Here is a 24710-nt window from a genome sequence, read left to right as displayed (position 1 = left end):
CCTTTTGAAAGTGGAGGAACAGTGTCCTCCTAATTATATTTATTTAAAACAAGGCAGAATAGTTTCACAACTGACTACAAATGATCCAATTCTGTTTGGAATACAGTTGTTGACAGTGCCACTTTGTTGCATGTTTTGACTTTAATCAAGCATTCTTCACAATGAGACATCACAGCCCAATAACAAACTGCTGATTGCTTTGAGCCCACGCTAGCAGCACGTCCCCTGTGAGCTTTAAATATAAAGTGCTCATAACTAGAGATATTAGACATATCTTTTGTGCAACAGTGAAGAGTTACTTGAATATATTTTACATTTCTTACAACATGTCAAATATATTCCAGTTGCACTGGCAGGAATCATGAGGATTAATTCTTTTGTTCCCAATATGGACCCTCCTAAAAGTGATAGTAACAACTCATGCAGTTCGATATATGGAGAACTCAAACAGGGAAGAACTTGATGGTCTACATCTGGATGAATCTGTGGGGCCAATATGGATAATGAAAGTGATTTAGAAAATGTTTGGCTACTGTGTATATTACCTGATGGTTCAGCAGCATACCCTAACTTTTACAGTGCAGACACCTCAGTCTTGTTTCTATCATATCTGTTTAAGCCATGATCTCAACATGAACCTAAATCTTGTGGTCAATTGTGACCCCCCTAGTGGTGCTTTACATCTTTTGATCATTTGTTAAAATCCTTAGACAGCTGCTGGTGAAGTTACTTTAATCAGGCAATCGTTAGTCTGTTTGGATATTACATATAGACATTGTTTTCAGTAACAACAACCCGATGACACAATGCAGAAATGTAAAAAAAAAATCTCAAACATATACTTTGAGACCCATATTTGTGATGGACTGCTGTGTAACATTTCTCCACGATGCTAGTTAGCTTAATCAATTAATAACCTCATTTAATAGCCAGAAACTATTTGCATCATGAAATATGTTTTTATATGAATTATAAATAATTCTCATATTCTTCTCTTGATACACCTTAGTCCACTGCAGGGCCAGTGAATGTATGTAAAGTGTCCGCTCATACTGTTTGTGTTTTATACACTGACTCTTTTCTTTCCCCAAGTTAAAGTTTTTTAAAAGTGTTAAGCTGTTCACCTGAGAACTCCACAGGTTCTCCCGCATGTCTTCTACATTTTTGTAAAAAGTTAGCTATGTTAAAGTCGAAAAATGTTCACATTCAAACACGTTGATGTTGTAGGAAGACGCCACTGCAGTAAAAGTTGGTTATTAACTTCTGGATTTTCCCCGGATTCATCTTTAGAGGGAGTAATTTATGCAAAACTAAAAATAACATTTCTTCCCTTATATACTTTTGCAAAGTTATAATTTATAGATGATCTCTTGAGTGATGTTTAATGAAGTTACTGGGTCTGTGCAAATAGCATTAAAGTACCGATCTGCTCTCTGAAACTCAATTGACATAAAAGCAAGATGTACTTGAAGCTGGAATTAGATTTAAAAAAACTGTCAAATCAATTTGCCTCCAAGCTCTATGCCCAGTCACAACTGTAAAGACAGCGTGGTCATCAGTTCTTACAAATACAAAGTATAAGGCTTTGTTGCAAAGATCTTCTGTTTGCTGTGTGAAACTGGCTCCTATTCTTTTCATTACTAATTCAGGTGGGCTTTCAACTATACATGTGTGAGTGTCTTGGCAGTCTGAGATGTTAAATAATAGATTTTTTTATGCTAGAAGAATAATTGATAGGCAGGGCAGGGGCGTGAGTGTCTACTTCTGCTCTGTCACTGTACTTCTGTTGAGAGAATGTGAACGAACTGTACGGACCGGTTGGAGACCTTTTTTTTTGTTTTAGTATGTACAGTATTTTAATCAACAATCCCAGTGTCAGTATTGGTAGTAAAGTGAGCATCTCTTCTGTCCCCAAAGTGAACCCAGTGACCTGTGCCAGTGCAGTGTGTAAGCCAAGTCACTAAGCAGTGTTTCCTCTCTCAGTCAAAGCAAATGAAAGCAAAATGACCTAATGGTGTCTTGCATACTCAAGCAGAAATCTTATATAATCATGCAGATGAGGAAGAGGACTTGCTCAGGGCGTGCAGTATGCATCTTAGATTGTATAAGAGTGTTTGGTTAACAGTACTGATTATGTGAAAGTAAGGGGGGGGGGGGGGGTGAGCCAAAGACAAATGCATGCTGAAAGAAAGGAGCAACGTAAAGTCAGGAAAGTAAATGAAAGTATACGATAGAGTGAAGAGAGGGTGAGATTCAAAAAGAAAGGACATGACATACTTAGAGGGACAAACAAGCCTTCACTCATCAAATTATAGAGCTGAGGTTTGGGTGGAGCACTCCCTGCGAAATGTAGGCTAGTGTGCTCCCCATGCGGAGACCTTTCAGTTGCATCCATGGGCAGCCTAATTGGCAGTTGGTCAGAGTTAAGGACCGTAAGCTCAGATTGGCATTGCCTGCACTACTAAACTGCTCGGGTCTTCATGCACAACGGGCTATCTAACTTGTTCAACTGAAGGAGAAAAAGGAGGCTTTGAAAGGCATTTCAATCTCTGTACTGTAGTTATTAAACAAAATGATCTCAGAACATTATGCTCATGGTAAGACAGTTATGAGGATGTCTTGAATAGCAAGGTTTGCTACTGCCAATGGGGTTGCAGAATAAATTGAAAAGTATAAAAATCCCACCATGGGCCAATGCTAAATTTGTATAAAATACGAATATTTTCGAAGTCGTGTGCAAAAAGACAAAAGTGTAATAAAATGCCCCAGCAACACTTAAAGTATGAAGATATGATGATCCTTATTATATCATTTATCAGCCTGATAGTGGATCAATCCAACAAAATAAATCCTAAACGACATCTCCATAATCATTGACCACAACCATTTTGGACACATTTTTCCTTCACTATAAGAGTGCCTAATGTTAAAGTATTTGCTATATCGTATTATGCCATTGCTGTAGCTGTGACTTACAGTACTGTACTGTAAAATGTCATTTTTGTAAATAATGGATGTATACTTTATGTGTATGTCCTTTACTGTTTGTATTTTCATTTTTAGTTTTGTTATAGTTCTGTGATTGCAAAGTGGCTAAATACAATCTAATCTCAACATAAATCAGAGTTGTATTGTGAAGTTCTGTCATATAACCCGATGCTGTGTCTGTGAAATCAATCATGCATGCTGTAAAATCTTGGCTGATAAGCAGTTAGCGTGCATACTAAAAAATGACCCATTCCGGTTGTGTGTACAGTATGTGAGTTGGTGGAGGCAGTTTTCTCCTCCTCTTCTCTGGAGTTTATATAAAAAGCCCAGTGTATGCTCACAATACGGACCAGATGTTAGGATGCCTGTTATAGCCCGTTAACTGGAGAGTTTTTATGGAGATTACAATCAAGAAGGTAGCACAGGCAGGCAATTACTTATTTTACTGCCAGACCACGCTGATCGATCTCATCAGAGGCGAGCGACCTTTTCAGGAATTGTAATACACTTCACTGATGGACACTCCCCCCTTCCATCTCACCAAATTATTGATCTGTGTAAAATGTCATGTACATATCTACCGGGGGTCACTTTGAAGACACGGAGACAAGGGAAAAAAACTGATTTATTCCTGTTTGTATGAATTCAGATGCAGTTCATTATTAGATTTAGCTTGTTGGTCATTTTATGAACAGTTAAATGTAATCTAAAGACGTGCAATCACATACCTTCATGACTTATTCACCTGCCATTATACTTTTCTTTATAAGATATAAGATATGGGCTGGTCGCATTGTGTGGATGATCAAGAATTCTAATAGGTAGATAATATGTTTGGAGAATGCTGAGTGTAGCCTGTGGGACAGCTTCATTTCACACACACACACACACACACACACACACACACACACACACACATGCATGCACGTGTAGGTATAAATCACTACATCCCACCCACTTCGCCCGGGGCTCTGAAAGCAGGGAAGAGGGGGATGGAGGACTGGGGTGAATGAATGAGGGATGGTCATAAAAATAGGCTGTGGGCTGGTCTCTCTGGATCTCCTGCGAATCCCCGATCTGGTAAGAGACAAACCTCAGTCACTCATGTGCAGACTCCCCCTCGTTTTATCCTTTTTTTATCTCTTTTTTTTATCACCGCCTCCTCCGCTCCTCTCCCACTCAGCCCTCCATCATTACCTCATAGCTTGGCTCTGCTCAAGATTGTCATATATTCAAATAACGATCTGGTTTTGTAATATATGGTCCTCGTTTAATGATGTCGCCCACCATAATGCATGCCCTTGTTTTGTACCTTTATTAAACCTAGACATCTGAATGAGGTTTATCAAATGTAACTGACAGACTTAAAAAAGATGTACTGTCACATTGAAGGAAAAAAACAGCACTTAAGTTTTCTGTTTTTTTTTTTTTTTGACAGCATAAACCACAAACACACTTTGGCGTAGCTCTTATAAGAGGGGGCCAACCATTAACCCAAGAATGGAAAGTATTTTCACAGTATTGTGTTAGTTTTTGGAACCAAAAGATGTTATAGTTCCATTTTATAAAGGCGGCAATGTCTGATGACTGCAGTAATCATGTTTCATTTTAAACATAGGTTTAGCATAGCGTAAGAAATTGCATAAACTAGGGATGCACAAACCCAATTCTGCCATCAGACGTCGGTCCACTACTGACTCACATGACTAAACTACATTTATTTATTCACACAAAATGTGTCAGAATTCCTGCACATTCCTGAGTCTTCCTTCCTTGACCTTTCTCCTCTCTCCACATGCCCCTGAAGCAGATGTTTCCATCCTGCCAGTCTTTCTCAGTTCCTCCCCTAACCTTCTTTCCCTTTCCTTATAACCGAGGAAGCATCTGGATCTGGTGTCTGAAGTCACAGGCCTCCCACAATGCTTTGTGCCTCCTCTTTTTGAGAATAACACTTTGAGAAAAGAACCCCCAGGCCCCCTCTTTCAGAGATAGGTTCAGTTTCAGGATGTTGAATTTTTTCATTCATAAAATTACTAAGGTAGCCAATTCCCAACAGTTTGTAGTGTGTGCAAGAATGGGTAAAACGATTGCTTCTTCAATGTTACTTATAGAGCGCCGGGATTTTTTGGTTTTGGGGAAATTTGTTGTCAATGCAGTGAAAGATTTCAATCATTATTATTATTTTTTTTTCTTGGACTGTACCGCAATTGTTCTTTCCAGCTGCATCCTCGCAAACTGAAATAAGCAGAACATGGGGTGAGCTTTGGTTCAATCAAGCCCACTCTGCATTGTGTGTGTTTGCATACATATGTCAGCTTGTGTGTTGCCTGAGACTGCGTGTCTGCTGTGCTCAGTTTGTCCAAAAGGAACTGTGTAGTTTTTTTTTTCTTTCACAAACACACACACACACACACACACACACACACACACACACACACACACACACACACACACACACACACACACACACACACACACACACACACACTGTAACATTCTCTTTGCTTTGAAGACAGCAGTAGGCTCTGATCCCTGTCGTGTGAACAGTGCCAACCTAGTGCTCCTCTGACTTAGGAGGGCTAAATTGCTGCTTGGCCCCTCTTGGCTGCAGATAAAATAGGTTAAGGATCAAACTTAACTCCCCTTCCTACTGTATTGGCTGGCATAGGTAACTTCCGAAAAGTGGTACTGTTTTGAAGAAACAGAGCCAATCTGTACTACCACAATAACATGAAGAAGGTTAATATGGGATGTCTCCTCTAACATTGGGGTGGGTTCATGTTTGCTTGATGGTTTCATTTTGGATGGGTGACATCCTGGATTATTTGGTTGTTTCTCAGTTGTTGTGTCTGAATAAATTCATGATTTATGGGTCATGTAAATGACCAGACAAAAAAAAAACAAGACAGTCATTTATTCACCTTATTTGGTAGAAGATAGCTTGTGCTTTCTCTCTGCATCACCGACTGTCCCCTCTCCACATATTGCCACCTTGCCTCTGCCTTGCATTTTAACCTCCACTTGTTAATGTGAAATGAACAAAATATTCAGAGAAATTAATTAAACATTAGCTGTAATTCAATGTTCTTACTTAAATACTTTCCCTTAAGATCCCAACACACCTTGTGAGCAGAGAAGTCAAACACATGTAAGTCCTTCACATTTCTGTAAGAGGATGAGCCCTTTTCACTGGACCAAACACACTTTATCCACACTTGACTGTATAAAATGAGAGTGTGAACAGGTGCCTCCTGTAATCCCTGTTAGGCAGAAGCATATGCCAGGCTGTTCTTTTCAGACGGGCAGCCAGGAGAAGTCAGAGTGAAGAAGAGCTTAAGCTGCCCCCCCTCTCCTCTCTGTGATCTCGTGCCACTATAATGTCCAACTGATGAGTGACCCAGAAAGGAGTTTTTCAGTGTGCTGCCAGATACAAAGTGCATGTAGTCCAAATCAAGTATTCAGTCAATCTTTGGAATCAGGCTATAAGTTAAGGTCATCAGCAGGGACCTCTGGCCTCTTCATCTCTCAAACACAGGAATTAAAGACAAATAAAGTCAGCTCATTTATTCACTGAAATTCTCATTTCAAAAGTGGACCTATGGATTAGCAGAACATCTATTTTAAATTGAGTTATTGAGGTGACTGTGTGACAGAAACTGACACAATTCTTGATTTTATTTCAGTTGAGGCAGGACCAGATTTTTATCCCGAACCAATATTATAAACTGTCATAAAGGAAACCAAACATCAAACTTTTTTAAAAGTCTAGCTAAATACATTCTTAAAATTGAGGGTGCTGGTTTAGCTCAGTGGTTATATCGCCTATTCCATGTACAGAGGCTATAACCCTCAAAGCAGCTGCCCTGGTTTGGACTCCTATCCCCCTTAAAATGAATCCTGGAGCATTAGTAATGCAGACATTTTACTGTACTGCACATCTTTAAATGATTCATTCTCTTATCAGCTGGTGTGCTGAGAGTCACACATGAGTGTGTGTGAGTTTTGAGTGTGAGAGCATAGAGTTAAGAAGAAAGATTAGGAGAACACAGATCCATAATCTTGATCAATACAGACATTTTAACTCGCATGTCCAGTTCACAGTTTGTCCTCGCTAGCTTATGCTAACCTACAGCATATGTTCATCAATGCATGTGACTGTACACTCACAGTTTTTGGATTACACACATGCATCTGCAGTCTCTGGGAGGGACTTTTCACAAACTTGGATCAAAGAGCTGCTCCACAATTGCTCTCTCATTTGAGCTCTGTAATCATAAAGCTCAAAGTGCTGACAGTAAAACATCCTGAAGGCTGTGGTGCTGCTCCAGAGGGCCACAAGACAGTATCCCAACTTTTTATTTCCTTTCATAAACTTCCTTCCTCTAATTTCTTTTTTTCTCTCTCTTTCTCTCTTTTAGATTGCTCTCTTCCAAAATGTGAATCAAAACTGGACGGCCCAGGTCAAACCTCAGGTAAGCCTGATTGTCACACACAATCATATCAGAGAGTTCCTTCTGGATGTAACACATGATCTGTTTTATTACCCACACTGAATAGCACTGTACCTAACCCGTCATTTATGAGATTAGGTACTTTTGAATTGTCTTTGATTTTCCTTACTCGTTACAGTTGCTAGTTTTCTGCTATTAAAAAGTAACCGAGTTACTGCTTTATAAAAGTAGCTAATTACTGGAGAAAGTAACGTTTGGTTACTTTTTTTGCGTGAAGAGGAAACAACTCGCAAAAGTCATATTTTAAAGTAACTATACATTATTAATTACCTTAGTGGAAGTGGATTTACAGTAAAAGGTCACTAAGTAAGCCATCATTCCAACACTGTTCATATACGGTATATGTGAGTAAGAGGAAGAAAGAGTGATACATTAAGAAAACCATGTACCATACCAAGTAAAAAGTGAAATGTTGTGTTCCCTCAAAGCTCAGCTGCATCAAATCCCATCAGACTCAAGCTTCTCTCCAGCAACCGTGACCTTGTGGGTCACATTTTCAACACCCCAGGTCTTCCATACACTAAAAATACACCAAGTCTGTCACGTCAGAGTGATTTTTCTTTTTCTTTTTCTTTTTTTTTTTTGGGGGGGGGGTATAAACAGGCCAGTTAAGTGGTCCATGTAAGGGAATGCCCTCAGATTATCCAAAATGACTGTGGCTCCGCTTCCCTACCAATAGATTATTCCGTCTAATCTCTCTTGGGCTCAAACGTATTGGAAGTGTTCGGAGCTTTTCCATGAAAGTCTGATTTAAATTGAAAAGCTTGGTGTAATCTTTGTCAGGGGCACAGAGTACATTGAGTTGTTAGGCTAAGAGTGAGCACATAAATCATTTTAAGATTATTTTTTTGTGATTGAGCATTAGTATTATACTGAAACAAGAGGAAGAGAGTTAATGACTCACACACGACATCAAACATCATTGGATTGTGTTTTTCTCTGTAAGCCCAATGTGTCTGTCTCAGTTTTGACCTGGTGTTTCCCAATTGGGTCATTCAGGGATGATCATTTTTAAAAGACTGTTTTCAATCGACGGCTTGGCATTTTGTTACCATTTGCCAAAATTTGAATGTGTGTTAATGGGAAATGAGTGGGACATGCCAGATAAATCCTGTGCACGCAGGCCTTTTGCCAAACAACTCTTCAGGCAGCAGACTCACAAAAACGAGAGCTGCCGTGCTGTCTTTAGTTATTTTTGTTGGAATCAAGCAGAAATTCATGAGCTGCTCTCAGTGAATAAGAGATAATCAGGTTGTACCGGGCATTTATAGCTGATGGTTCATTGTTCATTTTCAATTACTCCAAACTAAATTAACTCGCTGTTAAATTAAGGGTCGATTTAACAAATTGCCTCAAGTGTTGTGTTAAAGTGCTGCATGAAATTGCAGGTGTGCAAAATCCTCTCTGATAAATGGAGGCTAATACATCTCTCACTTATTAGCTGATCCGGCATTTTCTACACATGGAGTGTTCTTTACTTCACATCGAAACATTTATAATTTCCCCTCCTGTACATGAGAGACGTTTTTATGCACATATGTGGTTATTGTCTGTGTGTGAGAGTCTGCGTTAGTTGATGAGTGTATACTCAGAAAGGCTGACTAAACATTCAAATATCTGCACAGATTTTCTGGCTATTTCAGTCTCTGAGTGTGAAAGCATTTGTTATTTTTGCCTTTTGCCAACCACGCACTGTGTGTCTTTATAGAGTTTTTCTTCTTCTCTGTAACAGCTTTGTCTTCCACTTGATATTGTTTTGAATGTTGCTCCTCCGCCAATGAGATGTGCTCATTTTAGATTCTTTGTTTGTAACTTAAACTGAGTATGTACTTTTTCTTTAAATCTAAACTTAGCTGATTGGCCGACATGTTTGAGAAATATTGGTCTGTTTTAAGCTTGGACTTGTTTTGTCCTCTTATGGGGACTCAAAGCTTCAGTATGTAGAGAAACTGTGTTGATAAGTTAGCAATCATGTTGGACAAGTTTTCCCCACATGGAGAATAATGGATGAGGTGGTGTGGGTATGTACTGTAGATGAAACCGAGGTAAAGAGTGTGCAGAGTTGTATTACTTAACCAAGTAACGTCATTATTTAGTTTAACCATAAATCATAAAACATCATCACAGTTTCCATGGTAACTTGCAGCCTGATGTAGGCTTAGAAGGTTTTGACCAGAGACTGAATCCAGCGTTTGGCCAAAATTAGAAGAAAGTTACATTTATTATAAAGAAGGCATTTCTACAGCAAGAAATGATGATGTGCCTTTTTAAAAGTATTACTGGATTCACACGGTTACAAGGAATAATGATTGAATTTGGTTAATAAACAAATAGAATTTATTCATAACATGTTTTGGCTTAACAACAGTGCAGGTTGATGTCTGCTTGAGTCATAGCGATGCCAGCTTGAACCTTTCTACCAACTAAAACCGGCCTTACTTGTCAAGTCTGTCAGCACTCACCTGTTCTTTTCATTTCACAAAGTGCCACACACAGGCCTGGACACATCCTGCAAACTGACAACTTTCAGTTCAAACAGTAACTCCCCTCTGAAGCACATATCACTTTTGCAATTTCTTTTTATGTATCAGAATTCTACAATATTGACACCATATGTTAAATCTGATGAATGTAGAGATTAGATTGTAACATTTTAAATCACCAAAAAAACTAGCAATTACAGTAGCTTGCACACATTTTATACATGGGGGCTTTTTGTTCACCAAAAAGAGAAAGTAAACGTCATGATGAGGTTTTTGTAGGAAACACTTAACCACAAATTCTCAACTGTCCCCAAAACACAGTTGGCCCTCATGTGGATTTACAGACTAATCATGCTTAAAGGAAATAGTTGGACTGTTCCCCTGATATGCTCTGGCTCTCAGTCCAAGATAATCTGCAACAGTAGCCAAATGCCTATTCAATCAGGATGATCTCTGGGAGGATCTCTCACTGAATTCATTTTATCTAGCATGCATAGTATGGTGAATTAGATTATAAGATTTTCACTCCTTGTTATGGGGCTGAAAATAGATGGATATTTGAAGATGGAGAAGGAAAAAGAAAGGGATTCTGAGTCATTTTCTCTCCTCTCCTCTCCTCTCCTCTCCTCTCCTCTCCTGTCCTGTCCTCTCCTCTCCTCTCCTCTCCTCTCCTCTCCTCTCCTGTCCTCTCCTCTCCTCTCCTCTCCTCTCCTCTCCTCTCCTCTCCTCTTCTGTCCTCTCCTCTCCTCTCCTCTCCTCTCCTCTCCTCTCCTCCAAATGTTTCTGTTCAGTTTAATTCATCTGTAAACTCAATTTCTCATCTCTACTCATACCCAGCTCACTGTAAGGTTCCTATTGAATTGGGCTTTGAATGCTAACCATGTGTTCTGTGGGTAGATGAGCAGGCAGGCTTGCTCACTCACTCATACACACACACACACACACACACACACACACACACACACACACACACACCACACACACTCTCTCTCTCTCTCTTTCTCTCTCTCTCTCTCTCTAAGCAGTGAAGGAAGTGGTTTTCTCTGGAGTTCATTGAATTCTCCCCTGCAGAGGCTGGGGCGGGGAAGACTAAACTCTACTTGGTGTTTGTGGATGTGGTCGTGTGAGTGTTTGGTTGAATTTGTTTACTCATTTATTATGCCCCTTCTTTTCCTCTCGTTTCACATCATTTCTTTGCATGGCGGCATGCAGTATGCACAACTGATGACCATCAACCAGTGTCTACTGAAGAGTGTGTAATCACATTTTAACGACTGATAGGTCTCATTGAAGTGTGCACTGTAGCACTGTTGGACAAAGGAGAGTTTGTATATGGTTGCATGCCAATAATTGTACTTCCCAATAAAGCTTTAGAGTAGCAGGTACACTTTTAGGCTAAATTATTTGCTAAATGCTATCGCAGAATGGGCTGGGATGTCCAATTAAAACAGTCTCTTCGTATTATCTTGTCATTTACCTTCATTTATATCATATTTCAACAGTTTCTATCTCTCTGGAAACATATTGGTTTCAAAGTGTTCAAGTTATCAAATTCTTCATGATTGCTGCAATTTTCAAAAATGCTTCCACTGAGGAAAGACTCTCTTTCATCCTGACTGTCTCTACTACACACACAACACACACACACACACACACACACACACACACACACACACACACACACACACACACAAAGGATGATATGATGAAAGAGAGGAAAGCCAGTTAGACGCCCCGTGGTGTCAAACACGGGGACAGCTGGACTGTGTTTGTGTCATGTTTGTGGGCACCTATGTGTGTCTGTGTGCGTGTGTGTTCATTCAGACGTGCATGCTTGTGTGCATCCTGACCTCTACTTTGTGAGTAAGTGTTTGTTCGTATGTGTTTGTGCAGACGTCCTTAATTGGATCATGCTGTGCAACACTGGCTGTGTTGGTTTTAGAAAAGAGCGCAGATTGCATCCTCCTGTCACAGGATATCAACATAATGATATCTGTTAGGCCCAGCTATATTTCCCATGGCCGCAAATTGCAAGACAATTAAATCCAAAAACAGTTGATGGAAGAAATTTGGAACAGTATCTAACTCCAAACAAAGTTCCAGTTTCAATCAACTGGAGTTAATTAATGTCATATATTTATTAACATATAAAGAACAGGCACATTCTTGTATGAGACTGCTTTGAATAATGATGTTTGGACCCAACTTTAAGTTGTTTTATTACTGCATATAAAAATGTTCCATCTGTTTTACTAGAGTAAATAATCTCTGGGGGGGAAGGGGGAATTTAAATGTATTCAAAATGTCCTTCAAAAACTTTGCACAGATTTTGAAAAAAAATGAGGATAATTTTTTTCCAACAAAGTTTTGGCCCGTAGCTGCACATTTCCATGTGTCGCTTGGCAGTACCTTAGTTAAATAAAAAATGAAACAATGACAAATAGAAAAGAAACTATACAATGGTCAAGTATTTTTTCCTACATAGACTCTTTTTTATACACACGCATTAAATAACTACAGAGTTGTAGAGGTTAATAATAAATAATACATGACATGAGGCCTTGTGCAGCCAGAGAAATGCACACATTTGACACACATTTGACACACATGCACAGCCAAACACTCTCATTGATGTAACAGCACCGCTCAACAATATCAGGTTTACTAATAATGATTCTGCTCATCCTGCATAGCTGAACTCTGCCCTTCATGTACAAAAACACACATTGAATACATGCTGAAAAATGATTCATTAGAGGGCTTTTCTTTGATTTAAAGACTGTGTATTCCTTTGCAATTTCAACGTCATTTTTTACAGTTTTCATCAGCATTGTTTTGCCCCTACAATGAAAAAGTATTTAAAAATGTTGTTATAAATTGAATGTTTTGGAATATGTAAGTGATTAAAGAAATGAAGCTCGGTTTTCAGCCTCCCTTGTTCTCTCTTTCTCTTTGCTCCTTATATCTCCTTCCTATTCCCCCTTCCTATTCCTCCTCCCTCCCCCTTCAGTCCAATAATCATTCCTATTTCCCACATCATCATCTTTGTCCTCCCTCTCTCTCTCTCCGACCCCGGCCTTTTTCCTGGAGAGCACTGATGCATAGGAAAGCAAGGTTTCACTCCATCACCCGTCCAATAGTCATCAACCTCTCCCCCTGCAAGTTAGCCAATTGCGTGTTTGATAAGACCATTGGGGGAGGGGCTTAACATGAAAGAGTCGGGGCGGGGGATGTTGTGTGCTGGTCTCTCTTTGACTCGAGGGACATAAAGGATGCTTGGCTGCTCCAGGGACTGGGGGAATTACACCATTACGCTCTCTCCATCCTCTTCGATGGTTGTGCTGCTGTGGGAGAAATGCTAGCAAATGCTTTTCATTCATTTATTATTATTTTTTTACGGAGTAGAGTATGCGTTCGTTTGCTCTTTAGGATTCTCATGTTTGCGCAAATAGAGTCATAATACAGATAGTTGTCATAAAATGCTAAAATGAATGTTTGATATATGGCAGCAATGTGTCAGTTGTTATAACACTAAGACACTAAGAAAAAATAAATCTTTGCGCATGGAGTGGGAAATAGTTTCCTCTTTTTACTTTTTTTTTCCTGAAGAATTTGATTCTTTAAAACCATGTGGTTTTATGTCGCATAGAGGATAGTTTCGGGGTAAAATGACTGGCAAAAAGTGACACCTACTGAAGGTATTTACTTGAGGCAATGTTGATGCAGCAGAAAAACGTTGCAGGGTTAAGGAAGTGATTGTTGAAACTGGTGAGCACTTTTTTTAAGAATGGCAGGCTATACCATCTACCGCACTCGCGCATATATACGGATGGAAACCCTCCAGTGCTGTCGCTCAGAGAGGAGCTTAAGACATGTCCATGCAGAACCTGTCTTCTGAACATTGTAAGTATTATATGATTTACAGTGAAGGACTAAATAATTGTGTGGTGAAATGTTGCATGTGTCTATGCATACATGGTATCCACTGTTTGTTTTGTTGCATTTTTAGATGGCATTAATGTAAGTCATTGTTTTAACTACCCGCAATATTATAACATATTTCTCATGGGCAAACGTGTTCCACTGATTGCATTTAGCTTCTTTTAAACTCCACTCTACTTAGAGCTATTTAGACAGCATCACAACTCTCTATTTTTGGTTCCGCAAGCTAACTAATGAATGCATGTGATGTGAGTCATGGTGTCACCTCTCCTCTTGCAGAGGTTTATGTTTACATGGTGGGTTAGGGGGGTGTACCCACTGCCTGCTGGGGGAGCTGAACAGCGTAGCTATCATTTGACTCGGCTAGCATCACATTGCCAGTGCTGCGCAACATAAACACAGAAACATTCAAATCAATAATTGACGTATTGTTTGTTTCTGTGTCCTTGAGCTGAAAGCCATCCTTGATAAACAGATCCATTAAATAGATCGGAAATGGTGAAAATTTGATCCTTTGATGACATAGTTTGACTTTGGATCTACAAAATGATTTTTGGATGACGCCATTTAAAATTGGTATCAAAGCAATTGATCTTTTGCTGAGTAACGGTGTTTACCACAGTCATGGAAATGAAGATTACCACCAGATTTTGTCCTGACATCCACAGGCACATGACTTTTATTTTCTGGCTCTGCCTCGCAAAATATGACCCAGCGAACCTGCCAACCTGCCTCTAATCCTTTCTTCCCAGGGTACAAAGATCGAGTCTGCGTGTTTCAAACTGCAGATATCTTGGTATTTTAATCAATGAATCACAAAAACTTTCTTTTACACCTCACATTCAGCAAAAAAAAAAAATGAATGAAATCCTGTCTTTTCAAAGCGATTGGTTGCTGCCACTTTGATGTCTCTGCTGGACTATGGGGATGTTTTGTACATGTGCCTCGTCTCAAAGCTTACTTGCTCTGGACACTGCTGTGGATCATTGAGCTTTGAGGTTCATCACTTATCATTGATTGTTGTGTGAATGTGTTGGATGGTCTTTGTTGTTGACACACAGACTAAAACATAGGTCATTCAAATTAACAAGGCTTGTTTAGGTCTTCTTCCTTTGTACCCTCTTACCTACATCAGTCAGAAGAGTACAGGAACTTGCCATCTTGGGTTTGCAGGATATTTTCTTACCCTCTGATGAAAAGGTCAGAACTGAACTGGGGTTAAAGGTGTTAAAGCTGTTGTTCCCTTTACTTGAAACAGTTTACAAAAAAAAAACTTCATGGGCTGCTCTCATTGGATGATTTGAATTGGATGGTAAATGATTTGGAGGCAGACACATCCGGCTGTAGATATGCTGCCTTATATACTTATGATTGTAGTCTTTGCAGCTTTAGGCCGTGTTCACACTTGACTTCTTTTTTCAACTGCCTTTTTTACATACAAGCCTATGGAAAAAGGAAAAAGGTTGACGCCTTTTTAAAAAGCGGACGCCTTTTTAAAAAGCGGACGCCTTTTCAAAAAGCGCTGCGCCCGACGCCTTTTTCAGTTGACTTATTTCAACTTTTCAGAAAAGCGCTGGGTGACGTCAAGCGCCTTTCTGACAGCTGACCAATCAGGACGAGTAGTAACCTACGTCCCTAGTTACCTGTGCCCAAAAACGGCAAACTTCCACCAGATATGTGTGCATGGCGTGCCCGCTCCGGTCTGATACGGGTCCATACGGCTGCATTCTCAGTCCACAGCACGGAGAGCACAGCCTTGTTATTTCATGTCTATTCATGTGTTCATGTATCTTATATTATGTTTGTATGTATGTATGTGTGGCTGCTCGTTGTCTGTCGGACACACTGATAACTGTGCTGCTCACTGTCCTGGCCAGGACACTTTTGGAAAAAGAGATTTGAATCCCAACAGTCTTCTCTCCGGGTTAAATAAAGGTAAAACAAATGTTGAAAATTGATTAAAGGATCACTGAAAAGGATATTTCTTTCACAAATAATGCTGATAATGCTTAAGACCGTATGATCTAGATATTATTGTATAATGATTCTACAGCACTTTGATCTGATCAGTCAGAGGGCAACATGCTCCTACTGAAGAATATGCATGATGCAGTAGGGGACTGGAGAGGATAACAGAAAGTAAAACACTCTGGAGAATATGAAACCTCCCTCTGCTTGTTCCCAAGCTGCTTCCTCTAACACTTTGTAACCTTCACTTCTTCACTCATGAGATTGAATGAGTAATTGGCTGGTTCATTTGTTCTTGGTTGCTCAATTAGGTGTAAATCTGAGTGTTGGATCTGACATAGCCATTGCTCATAGAATGACGTACTTAAGCTCACTCCTCCCGTGAGGATTGTGGTCAAATTAAGGCCGTTTTAAAACAGGACAATAGCAGAATATGTTACAAAGAAAGTCTGATACTGTGTCAGCTGATAGTTTTAATGGAGATCCGATGGCCCATCTGCAGGACATCCTTGATGAGCATGACGTGTGTTCTATATGCATGGTTGTAATGTGTACACATCAGCTGTGTGGATGGAGCTGAGCTGTGTAAAATGTAAACCATTTTAAGGTCCAGCCAAAACAGCAGCAACAATCTACTCACCTGTCAGACCAACAGCAAACACATAACTATAAATTGCTGCATATTGACTCAACATTTGATGTTTTATAGGACTTTTCTGGGCATAATACTGTCCTGCTGCATCGACAAGAGTCCCCATTATCCAAATCCAGAGAAAGATTGAATCCAATCCATGCAGTTGCTATCCTGATGTTTCACTGCATTTTGGCAATATGTCTTAAAATAATTAATTTTCTCCGTTTTTGAGACATCAACATGGCAACCGCACTCAGAGCTCTCAAACGGTGCCTCATTCGGCCAATTAAAAGCTTCCATTCACTGTTTCCAGAACGATTGTCTTACTTAGTGTTGTGCACAGTCTTTGTTTATTTGTTTGTTTCTTGTTAACATTTAATTTTTGACTTTTTGTACACGCAGAGCACAAAGTCAAATTCCTTGTATGTGTGAGCATACCTGGCCAATAAAGCTGATTCTGATTCTATCTTGATAAGTTAAATGTGGCCGCCCTTGTGTCAGCTTCTAGTACAATAACAGTCGCATGTCAGTCTTCAAGGCACGATTAGCTTTATCTGTATCGTACGCTGTTCCCTTATTTAAAGGATTAGCAGCAGATCCTCTAAATCACGTCCTGTTTCCATGATTCATTCATATGCTGTAACAAAGGAGAAGTTAATTAAACTACCCCTTCATGTTAAAGTCTCAGCCCTTGATGGTATCTCTCTCCTTTCCACCTGAACTCTTCCCTTGTGTGGACAGAGAGAGAGAGAAGTAGTAGTTAATATTTAAACAGCCTGTCAATATGGATTCATCTGCAGCTGGATCAAAGAGGGATGAGGGTCAGGAATGTTGAGAATGCTTCTTTCATTTGAAGTCATTTTGCTGGTCCGCCAGTCTGCTAATTTTAGATGAGGAGTATGATAATAGAGCTATACACATGTAAAAAAAATGACTGATTTTCAATGTGGCTGCACTGTAAATAATGGTCAGGAACATAACTCTCTCTCTAATGTTTTTTTTTTACCTGGATGGCGTTAACCAGAAAGACGCATTGATAAGTTGTCAGTGTTTTAAACTTCTCTAAACCACATCCTAAAGCTGATTGAAAAATACTTTTAAAATATATTTTGTAGTTTTTAAGTAATGTCTCATTTAACAACCTCTCAGAGTGCTAGAGCAAAGATATGAGCCTGAAATTGCTACTCCCCACAATTTTCCTGTAAAGGTTAATGTCTTAATTACGATTGTATTTTAAAGTGTAATATTTTATAAATGTAATTAATGAACTGTCATATTGTTAAATATTCCTCCAGCATGATGTCATAGAGGTCATATTTATATTTTCGTCAGAGCATGGTCTGATCTGAACAACTGTTCTACTGACAAGAGCATATAGTGACCCCTACTGTGAGAGACAAAGAGTGCAGGGAGTTAGTATAGCCCCCCCCCCACCTCTCTCTGTCCTCACATAGATGTTGCCCTATACTGTATTCAGTTTGTGTGAATTTCACTTTGAATATTTAAACTGATTACCTCTAGGTAATTATTTTTTGTGAGATCTGCAAAGAAAACCATGAACATATAAACAGGAAATACGTCTATGTATGGCATCCTTTCTGCACAGTTTACAGTGTGGGTGGAGTCAGGATTTAGATGCGGTTCTTTGTTATTTTTTTGGGAGTTAAGGCCCCAAAGTTATAAAAACCTACAATTAAATGGCTTGAAGAGAGCATCCTAAATTTGGAGCACACACAAACCAACTTGAATAATGTTTGTTTTCTCCTTTCTTTCTCTCTCTCTCTTCTTCTCTATTCCTGACTGTATTTCTCTCTTTTTTCTTCTCACCTCTGTCTTGTTCAGCCCCCCTCTTTTTTTTCCCTGGAAGATGGTTAGAAAACTGAGACACTTGGGAGCCTCAACAAAATATGAAAATAACTACATGAGATTAGATCTGGAACAGCTCAGCAATCTAAATTAGTGTGAAAAAACTCCCTCTGCAGAAACACTGTTGTAAATCAAAAATACTCACAAGTAAAAACGTCTTGTTTACGTCTCAACATACGTGTTGTATGTGAAATGCAAAACATACATTTGTGCACATGCAATTAAGTCTTTACCTCAACTCTTTGGCTACATTTAGTGACCACTATAGCCAGTCGTTTGGGGTGTTTGTGCATATATGTGTGTATGTAGGCCAGATATTCCATCCGGTAGTCCCGTGGCTCCCTGTTTGCACAAGCCAGTTGTTTTCAGGGCTGTAATAACAGTGGAGAGCCATGGGATTCACTAGCAGCCGCCTGGTTGGGAGACAGGCTATGTCCTGCAGTTCCCTGTCTGCTGTGTGTGCATGTGTGTTTATTCAGCAGGAAAAAGTGTGATCATTGTTAAAGCCAAGTCCACTGAAAATCTATATGCACGGAGGAATGGAAGGAAAAAAAAAGGAGAAGACAGAACTAGTGAGGGACTGGGAATTTTGCAAGAAGAAAAAGCAAGAAACAAATTAACAAAGGAAGAGGAGATGATTTGGAAGACGATGATGGGCAGAAAAAGAGAAATAGGTAGAGAGAAGGATAAAAACAGAATGGACAGAGTTTGAAAGAAGAGCAGGAAAGAAGCGAAGAATGACTCATGTGTTATAAAACAATAATTTGCCACAAAGCTCTGTGTGTGTCTTTGTTTGTGTGTCTTCCTCTGGGAACTGGCTCTGACTTCTGAGCTTGTAAACAGGAACTATCTTGCTTTCAGCAAGCTGGAAGCCCTGCAGGTGCACACACACACCAACACACACACACACACACACACACACACACACACACACACACACACACACACACACACACACACACACACACACACACACACACACACACACACTCACACACACAAACATTCCCAATCAAAAGACACACACAAAGTAAGGCCAATCAGATCCAGCTATAAGAGTTTTGGTGTGTTTGCAGGATTTGTTTGCTTCCTTGTTTATTATTCTACACTCTGTGAATGGCAGTCATTACACATTTTGTTTACATAAATGTATTGTTGTTCTTCCTGTTTACCATCAGTAGTTGAGGCAGGAGGATGCTGACACTAAGGTTTAAGTTAGACCTTACCTTTATTTGTTGTTGTCCTTTTACTTATCTTAAATGTGTTTACATGTAGCCTCCTGTTTGGATGATCTGTTTCAGCAAAGTGACAAGCATTTCCAAAATGCAGATTCCAGATTCCATGGACTGTAACTTTTCTGCTTTTGAAGTTAATCATATGTTCATGTTAATTGGTGGTCTCAGAGGTTTGTAATGATCCTATTATCAGAGCTCAGCTGGTGCTCTGTTAGTGCTGCAGTCAGCTAAGGTCATGGTTTAGCTGACACGTCAGATATGTTGTGAGGTGGCGCTATGTTCCATTATGAAATAAGTGTTGTTCCTTTGTGGCACATTTGTGTGCACATGCTGTATTGGCTTAGTGTGTTTTGTCGCAGACATCGGATTCATCTCCTTTGCTTTGTCTTTTTGTGTAACACTGAGCGATCTTTTTTTAAAGTCACCTAAGTTAGGTGTTGTTTCTATCACCCACCATGTTCATAGAGAGGGGACAGAATCGTTTTGTTCTTCATGATCAGGGCTTTAAAGTAAAAAGTGGCATCAGAGCAGGCAGGATTCCTCTCATCTTGATGATAAGACAATGATGCAAAGTTAGACTTAATATAGACTTAGACTTAACATATTCCTATTAACTAATTAAAAATCTCTCATTGTTTACATCAGCTATGCAAACAACTTCATAGATATTGTGTTTACTTCAATCAGAGGAGATATAATATGTTCTATTATTCAGGGATAGGAGTCAGTATGGCAATATACTTTAATGAATTGTACAAAGGGGGACAACATTTACACTTTATTACCTGTTATTTCAAAGACACGTGTTCTTCGTATTATTTTCTTTCTTCTTCTTTTTGTCTCATTTGATGTTGTTGTTGTTGTTGTTGTTGTTGTTGTTGTTGTTGTTGTTGTTGTTGTTGTTGTTGTTGTTGTGGTTGTTGTTGTTGTGCTAGAATGTAAAGTTCTCCTAGCAACATTTTAGGTAGTGTCAGAGATTTAAACTTACTGATATCAGTCTTGTTAGAACTTCCATCATCTCTCACACTGTCTGACATCATCGGTTTAACTTCTTTTTGCTTTCGGGCCGCAACTGTCTGAACCCAATGACGGACAGCTGACGTGGTGTTGTCTCCAGCACTATTTCTCCTTCCTCTTTCCTCTGCTGTCATCTTTTCTTCTGGGGGCAGTTAGTAACACAGTGGACCACAGAAACATGCTCTCTCTCTCTCTCTCTCTCTCTCTTTATCCCCCCTTGTCAAGTGTTATTGGTGCACTGTGGTTTATAGGCTTGGTTTTGTTGTACGGCGGAACAATCAGAGCTCGGTGTGGATAGAGGAAGCTGATGAATGGTGTTCCCTGAGCCGTACAAAGCGTTCCTCCTCTCTACTTCATTGATGTGTTGATGCGACTCAGCCGGGCTGCCCACCGAGTCTGTACTGTATACTGTTGTGGGCTTACAAGCAGACAGATGCACATGGGCGCTCAACAACACTGAAAAAGGGCTTTCATGCTTTTTTATAGTGCCAATCCCTCTCACACTGACTACTTCTCTTGAGGTCTTTCTATGGTCACCCCCTCTTTTTGCTGCAGTAACAGTTGAGGATGCAACAGTCAGACAGTGTGTAAAGGTCAAATAAAAAAAGGCACAGTGTTTGGCCACAGTCTTCCTGGTCGACTTCTATATTATTTTAATATAAGATATATCTAAGTATGTATGCTTTAAAGTATGAAGTAGAGGAAAAAAATAAGACAGGACACAAACAAAAGTCAGGTTCAGGTTGCATGGGCAAAAAGGGTAAGGAGGGGAACCAAATATTAAGCATACCTAAAAAAAAAAACAGGCAATTTGATGCATCAAAACCAATTGCATGTTAAGTAAAACTACCAGCTCTTTCTTTGATATTTGTCTTTTTGTTAATATAGTGAGTCTTTAAATAGTCTTTCCTTTTATATATAAATAAAAATCACATGGTGGATCTGTTAAAAAAAACCTGCTTCACTCACCAATGGGTGACCTCACTGAGACTACGTCTATGTATAAACAGTCTACGTATGTCTACTACACACTTGCTGATTTGTTTGTATAACTCTGGAACAGTTACTCCCCCTTTGAAGCATGCCTCTCCTCAGAGGTGACAAGCCCCCTCAGTTATTTATTCCAACAGGATCACTCCGATATGTGACCTGGTCCGCTTATAAACACACACAGCAGGACTCACACTACTCTGAGTCCCACAGAGAAGAGAAAGCTGTCAGCTCTTACACACCGAGACAAGACATGAAAACTGTCAGTGTTACACACTTTAGTTCTTGGCTTGTTTTGAATGAAGACTTTCCAAATTTGACACTTCTGTCGGATAGGGGCACCTGAATTTTTTTCCCAGTGACAGTTTAGGCGTCAGGACTTCAGCTTGTGGAAGTTGTTTTCCTGTCACGTCGGTACACTTTGGATTGTTATCTGTGACACAGAACATGGCCAGTCTGACCATGTTGTTCCGTCTGCACTACATGGGTTTTCTCAGGGACAGGAAAGGCTGGCTGACTTTGGAGCCACGGCGGGCAGCATACAAAGTCGGTATGTGGTCCTTGAAGAGTACTCTATACGATAAAACGATATACTTTCAAGACCATCTTTGCTGGATTTTAGCCTGAAATGTTTGCACATTATATATTAACTGTGTCTGCAACACTGTATAACACTTTTAAGCCAACATAGTGGTATTGCATGTTAATCACTCGAGCTTTAGTTGCTGTATCATGACTTCTTCCGGCCTTGCTTTTAAGCTACATTTCTTAAAAAAAAACATTTTTAGAGCTTATCTGAGCTTTCCTCACAATTAGTAGAAATAGTGGTAATCCCCCCCATGACTTTTCCTTTGAGAGGCAACAAAGAAGCTTAATTTCTCTCTAGGAGTAAACAGAGAATAAGTTCTTTGTTTGCTTTTCTCTGCTGAAAAGATGCTGGCTCTAAATCAAGTGGCTGTTTTCTAAGAAAAAAGGGATGTGCACGAAAATTTGATTCAAATTGTGCCATGCTCATAATAAGGGTAAGAGAACTCTGATAGTTGGGTCTCAATGAATTAGAAGCACAGAAGAAGATGCTTGTTTTAGTTTTTCTGACAGTTATTGCATCAAAAGATGGTAGTGAGGGTCAAAAAATGAAATGTAGCTTGATAATACTTTAAATGAATACACTAGTTTATGCTTGCTTAAACGTTTAATAAATGTTTACTGTAAAATAAGTTTCACATCTACCCCTTTTGTTTCAAACATTTTTTTAAAATGTTGCATCATCAACAAATAATTTCAGAATTATTAGAATTAGTGTAACAAACCTGCCGTATGTTGCAGGTTTGAATGAAAGCAGATGAATCTTGATGTAAATACTCTCTGTGCTCTTAGGATAATAAGGCTGACATTATTTACATTAAGGGGTCCTTAAAGTACCCGGTGCAAAAGCTCACAGTCACTGTCTGAGTCAAAGCTTTAGTCAGAGAGAAGATTACAACCAATCATTATTAAAGCCTATTTCACCCGCAAATCCACCAGCGACAACTGTTTGGCTGGCTTAACTTTTTTTCCCCTCTGAGTAGCTAGCCAGCCACACATGTGAGAAACTGTTTAATGCAAATCAGCACTTGTCACTAAATCTTGTTTTGGGGAGGGGTTAGTGACATCGTGGGGGGGTGGGGGGGGGGGGGGGCAGCAAAATAAAGAAGCCAGTTGGTGAAGTCAAAAAAAGGAGCTGGCAGCGCCTTTGGCTTTCTGCAGCTCGATGGGTGGCAGGGCGTTGGCCCATGTATGGCAAAGCTGTTGTTCAGTTGGCTCCTCGCAATACAACAATGGTTCGGTTAGAAAGCTGGAGCTGATAACCGCTATGGACTCATGTAGAGCATAATGTAGGCAACAATTGATTGGGACTGTAGAGAGCTAGTTTTGGTCTACAATGGCGGTGCTGGATAACCACAGCTGGCAGTACGCCCAGGCTGGAAAAACCCTGATCAGACTCTCAGGTAGAGTATCCTTCTTTACTTTCTGTTATCTTGATCCAGAAACAATTTTCATTCTGATTCATAACAATAGGAGATGTCAAACAAAGAAAAAAACTTCTGCATTCAAAAAGTGTGAACTTCTAAAAGTAACATTTGTAGAGGGATATTTCCAAGAAAAGTCAGTTGTGGTCACCATCTTGATTCTGTCGGAGGACTTGTTACATTTTGATTTAACGATGAAATACCTAATACAATTCATTTTGTGTAGATGTTTCCATTATAAATACATAAATAGCCAATTTGTTTGTGTTTTTGAAAGCTGTCAATGTAGCTGTCTCTTCAATTATTTGTGCCTTAAAAAAAAATAAAAAATGATTCCTTATGCGAATTACAAAAAAAAACTCCCTGCCTGTAAGAGGAGATCATCCCCTACAAAAAACAAACAAATTACAAAATATTGATGCTGTTAAAGAAATGGAACTTGTTGAAAGATATCCTTGTATTACAGTTTACGGCATAACCATTAAATATTATTTTATATGTTGTTAATGTAAGAAGAGTTCAGATTGAAAACAGAGTTCTGTTGCCTCAGTTTTTCATGACAGTAGGTTATGATGACAGTTGATTACATGTATGATGCATGTTTCAAGTACAACTGTTCATAAAAGGGATGGATATTTGCCTTTCAGAGAAACAGATGCAGTTTTGATGCATGTGGAAGTTAAGTAAACCATATAGGCAATCTAACTTGTTGCTGCAGTTTCAAACTGCATGCTTATAGCCTCTGTCTGTGAAAATGAATTACTGGTTCAGTATAGACCTTCAGCTGCAATAAGAAAGTTCTAACCTTGGACTTATTATCAACTTTGGGGCTATTTTTGTGGGCTTGTGTACGTTACTCTCAGTAAGTGCTGTGCCTGTGCCTAGAACATTTAGACAAAGTGTTTGCTGCAAAATTGACAAAAACAATAATGATGTGATCCTTTGGTTTTACTTAGATCAAAATGTCCTAACACTTTCATTTATATCAGTGTGTATCTGTTTCACATGTGAGAGGATTTACAGATTGGTTCTGGGGGAAGAATGAGACACGAAAAAAACACTGCATT

General features: G+C 39.4%; 1 protein-coding gene across 3 annotated transcripts in view; it reads left to right on the top strand.

Moving 5' to 3' along the window:
* triob (trio Rho guanine nucleotide exchange factor b) overlaps positions 1-24710 on the top strand; it is a 103052-nt gene that overhangs the window by 3202 nt on the left and 75140 nt on the right. For all 3 annotated transcript variants that reach the window (XM_065957654.1, XM_065957652.1, XM_065957653.1), the window contains exon 2: positions 7407-7460. In XM_065957654.1, coding sequence (XP_065813726.1) covers positions 7407-7460 — 54 coding nt within the window. The remainder of the gene's footprint in view (positions 1-7406; positions 7461-24710) is intronic.

This window comes from Labrus bergylta, chromosome 8 (genome assembly GCF_963930695.1).
Source record: "Labrus bergylta chromosome 8, fLabBer1.1, whole genome shotgun sequence".
In the NCBI taxonomy this organism is placed as follows: Eukaryota; Metazoa; Chordata; class Actinopteri; order Labriformes; family Labridae; genus Labrus; species Labrus bergylta.
The sequence above is the reverse complement of the archived record's forward strand: the minus strand, read 5'-3'. Positions and strand labels throughout refer to the sequence as shown.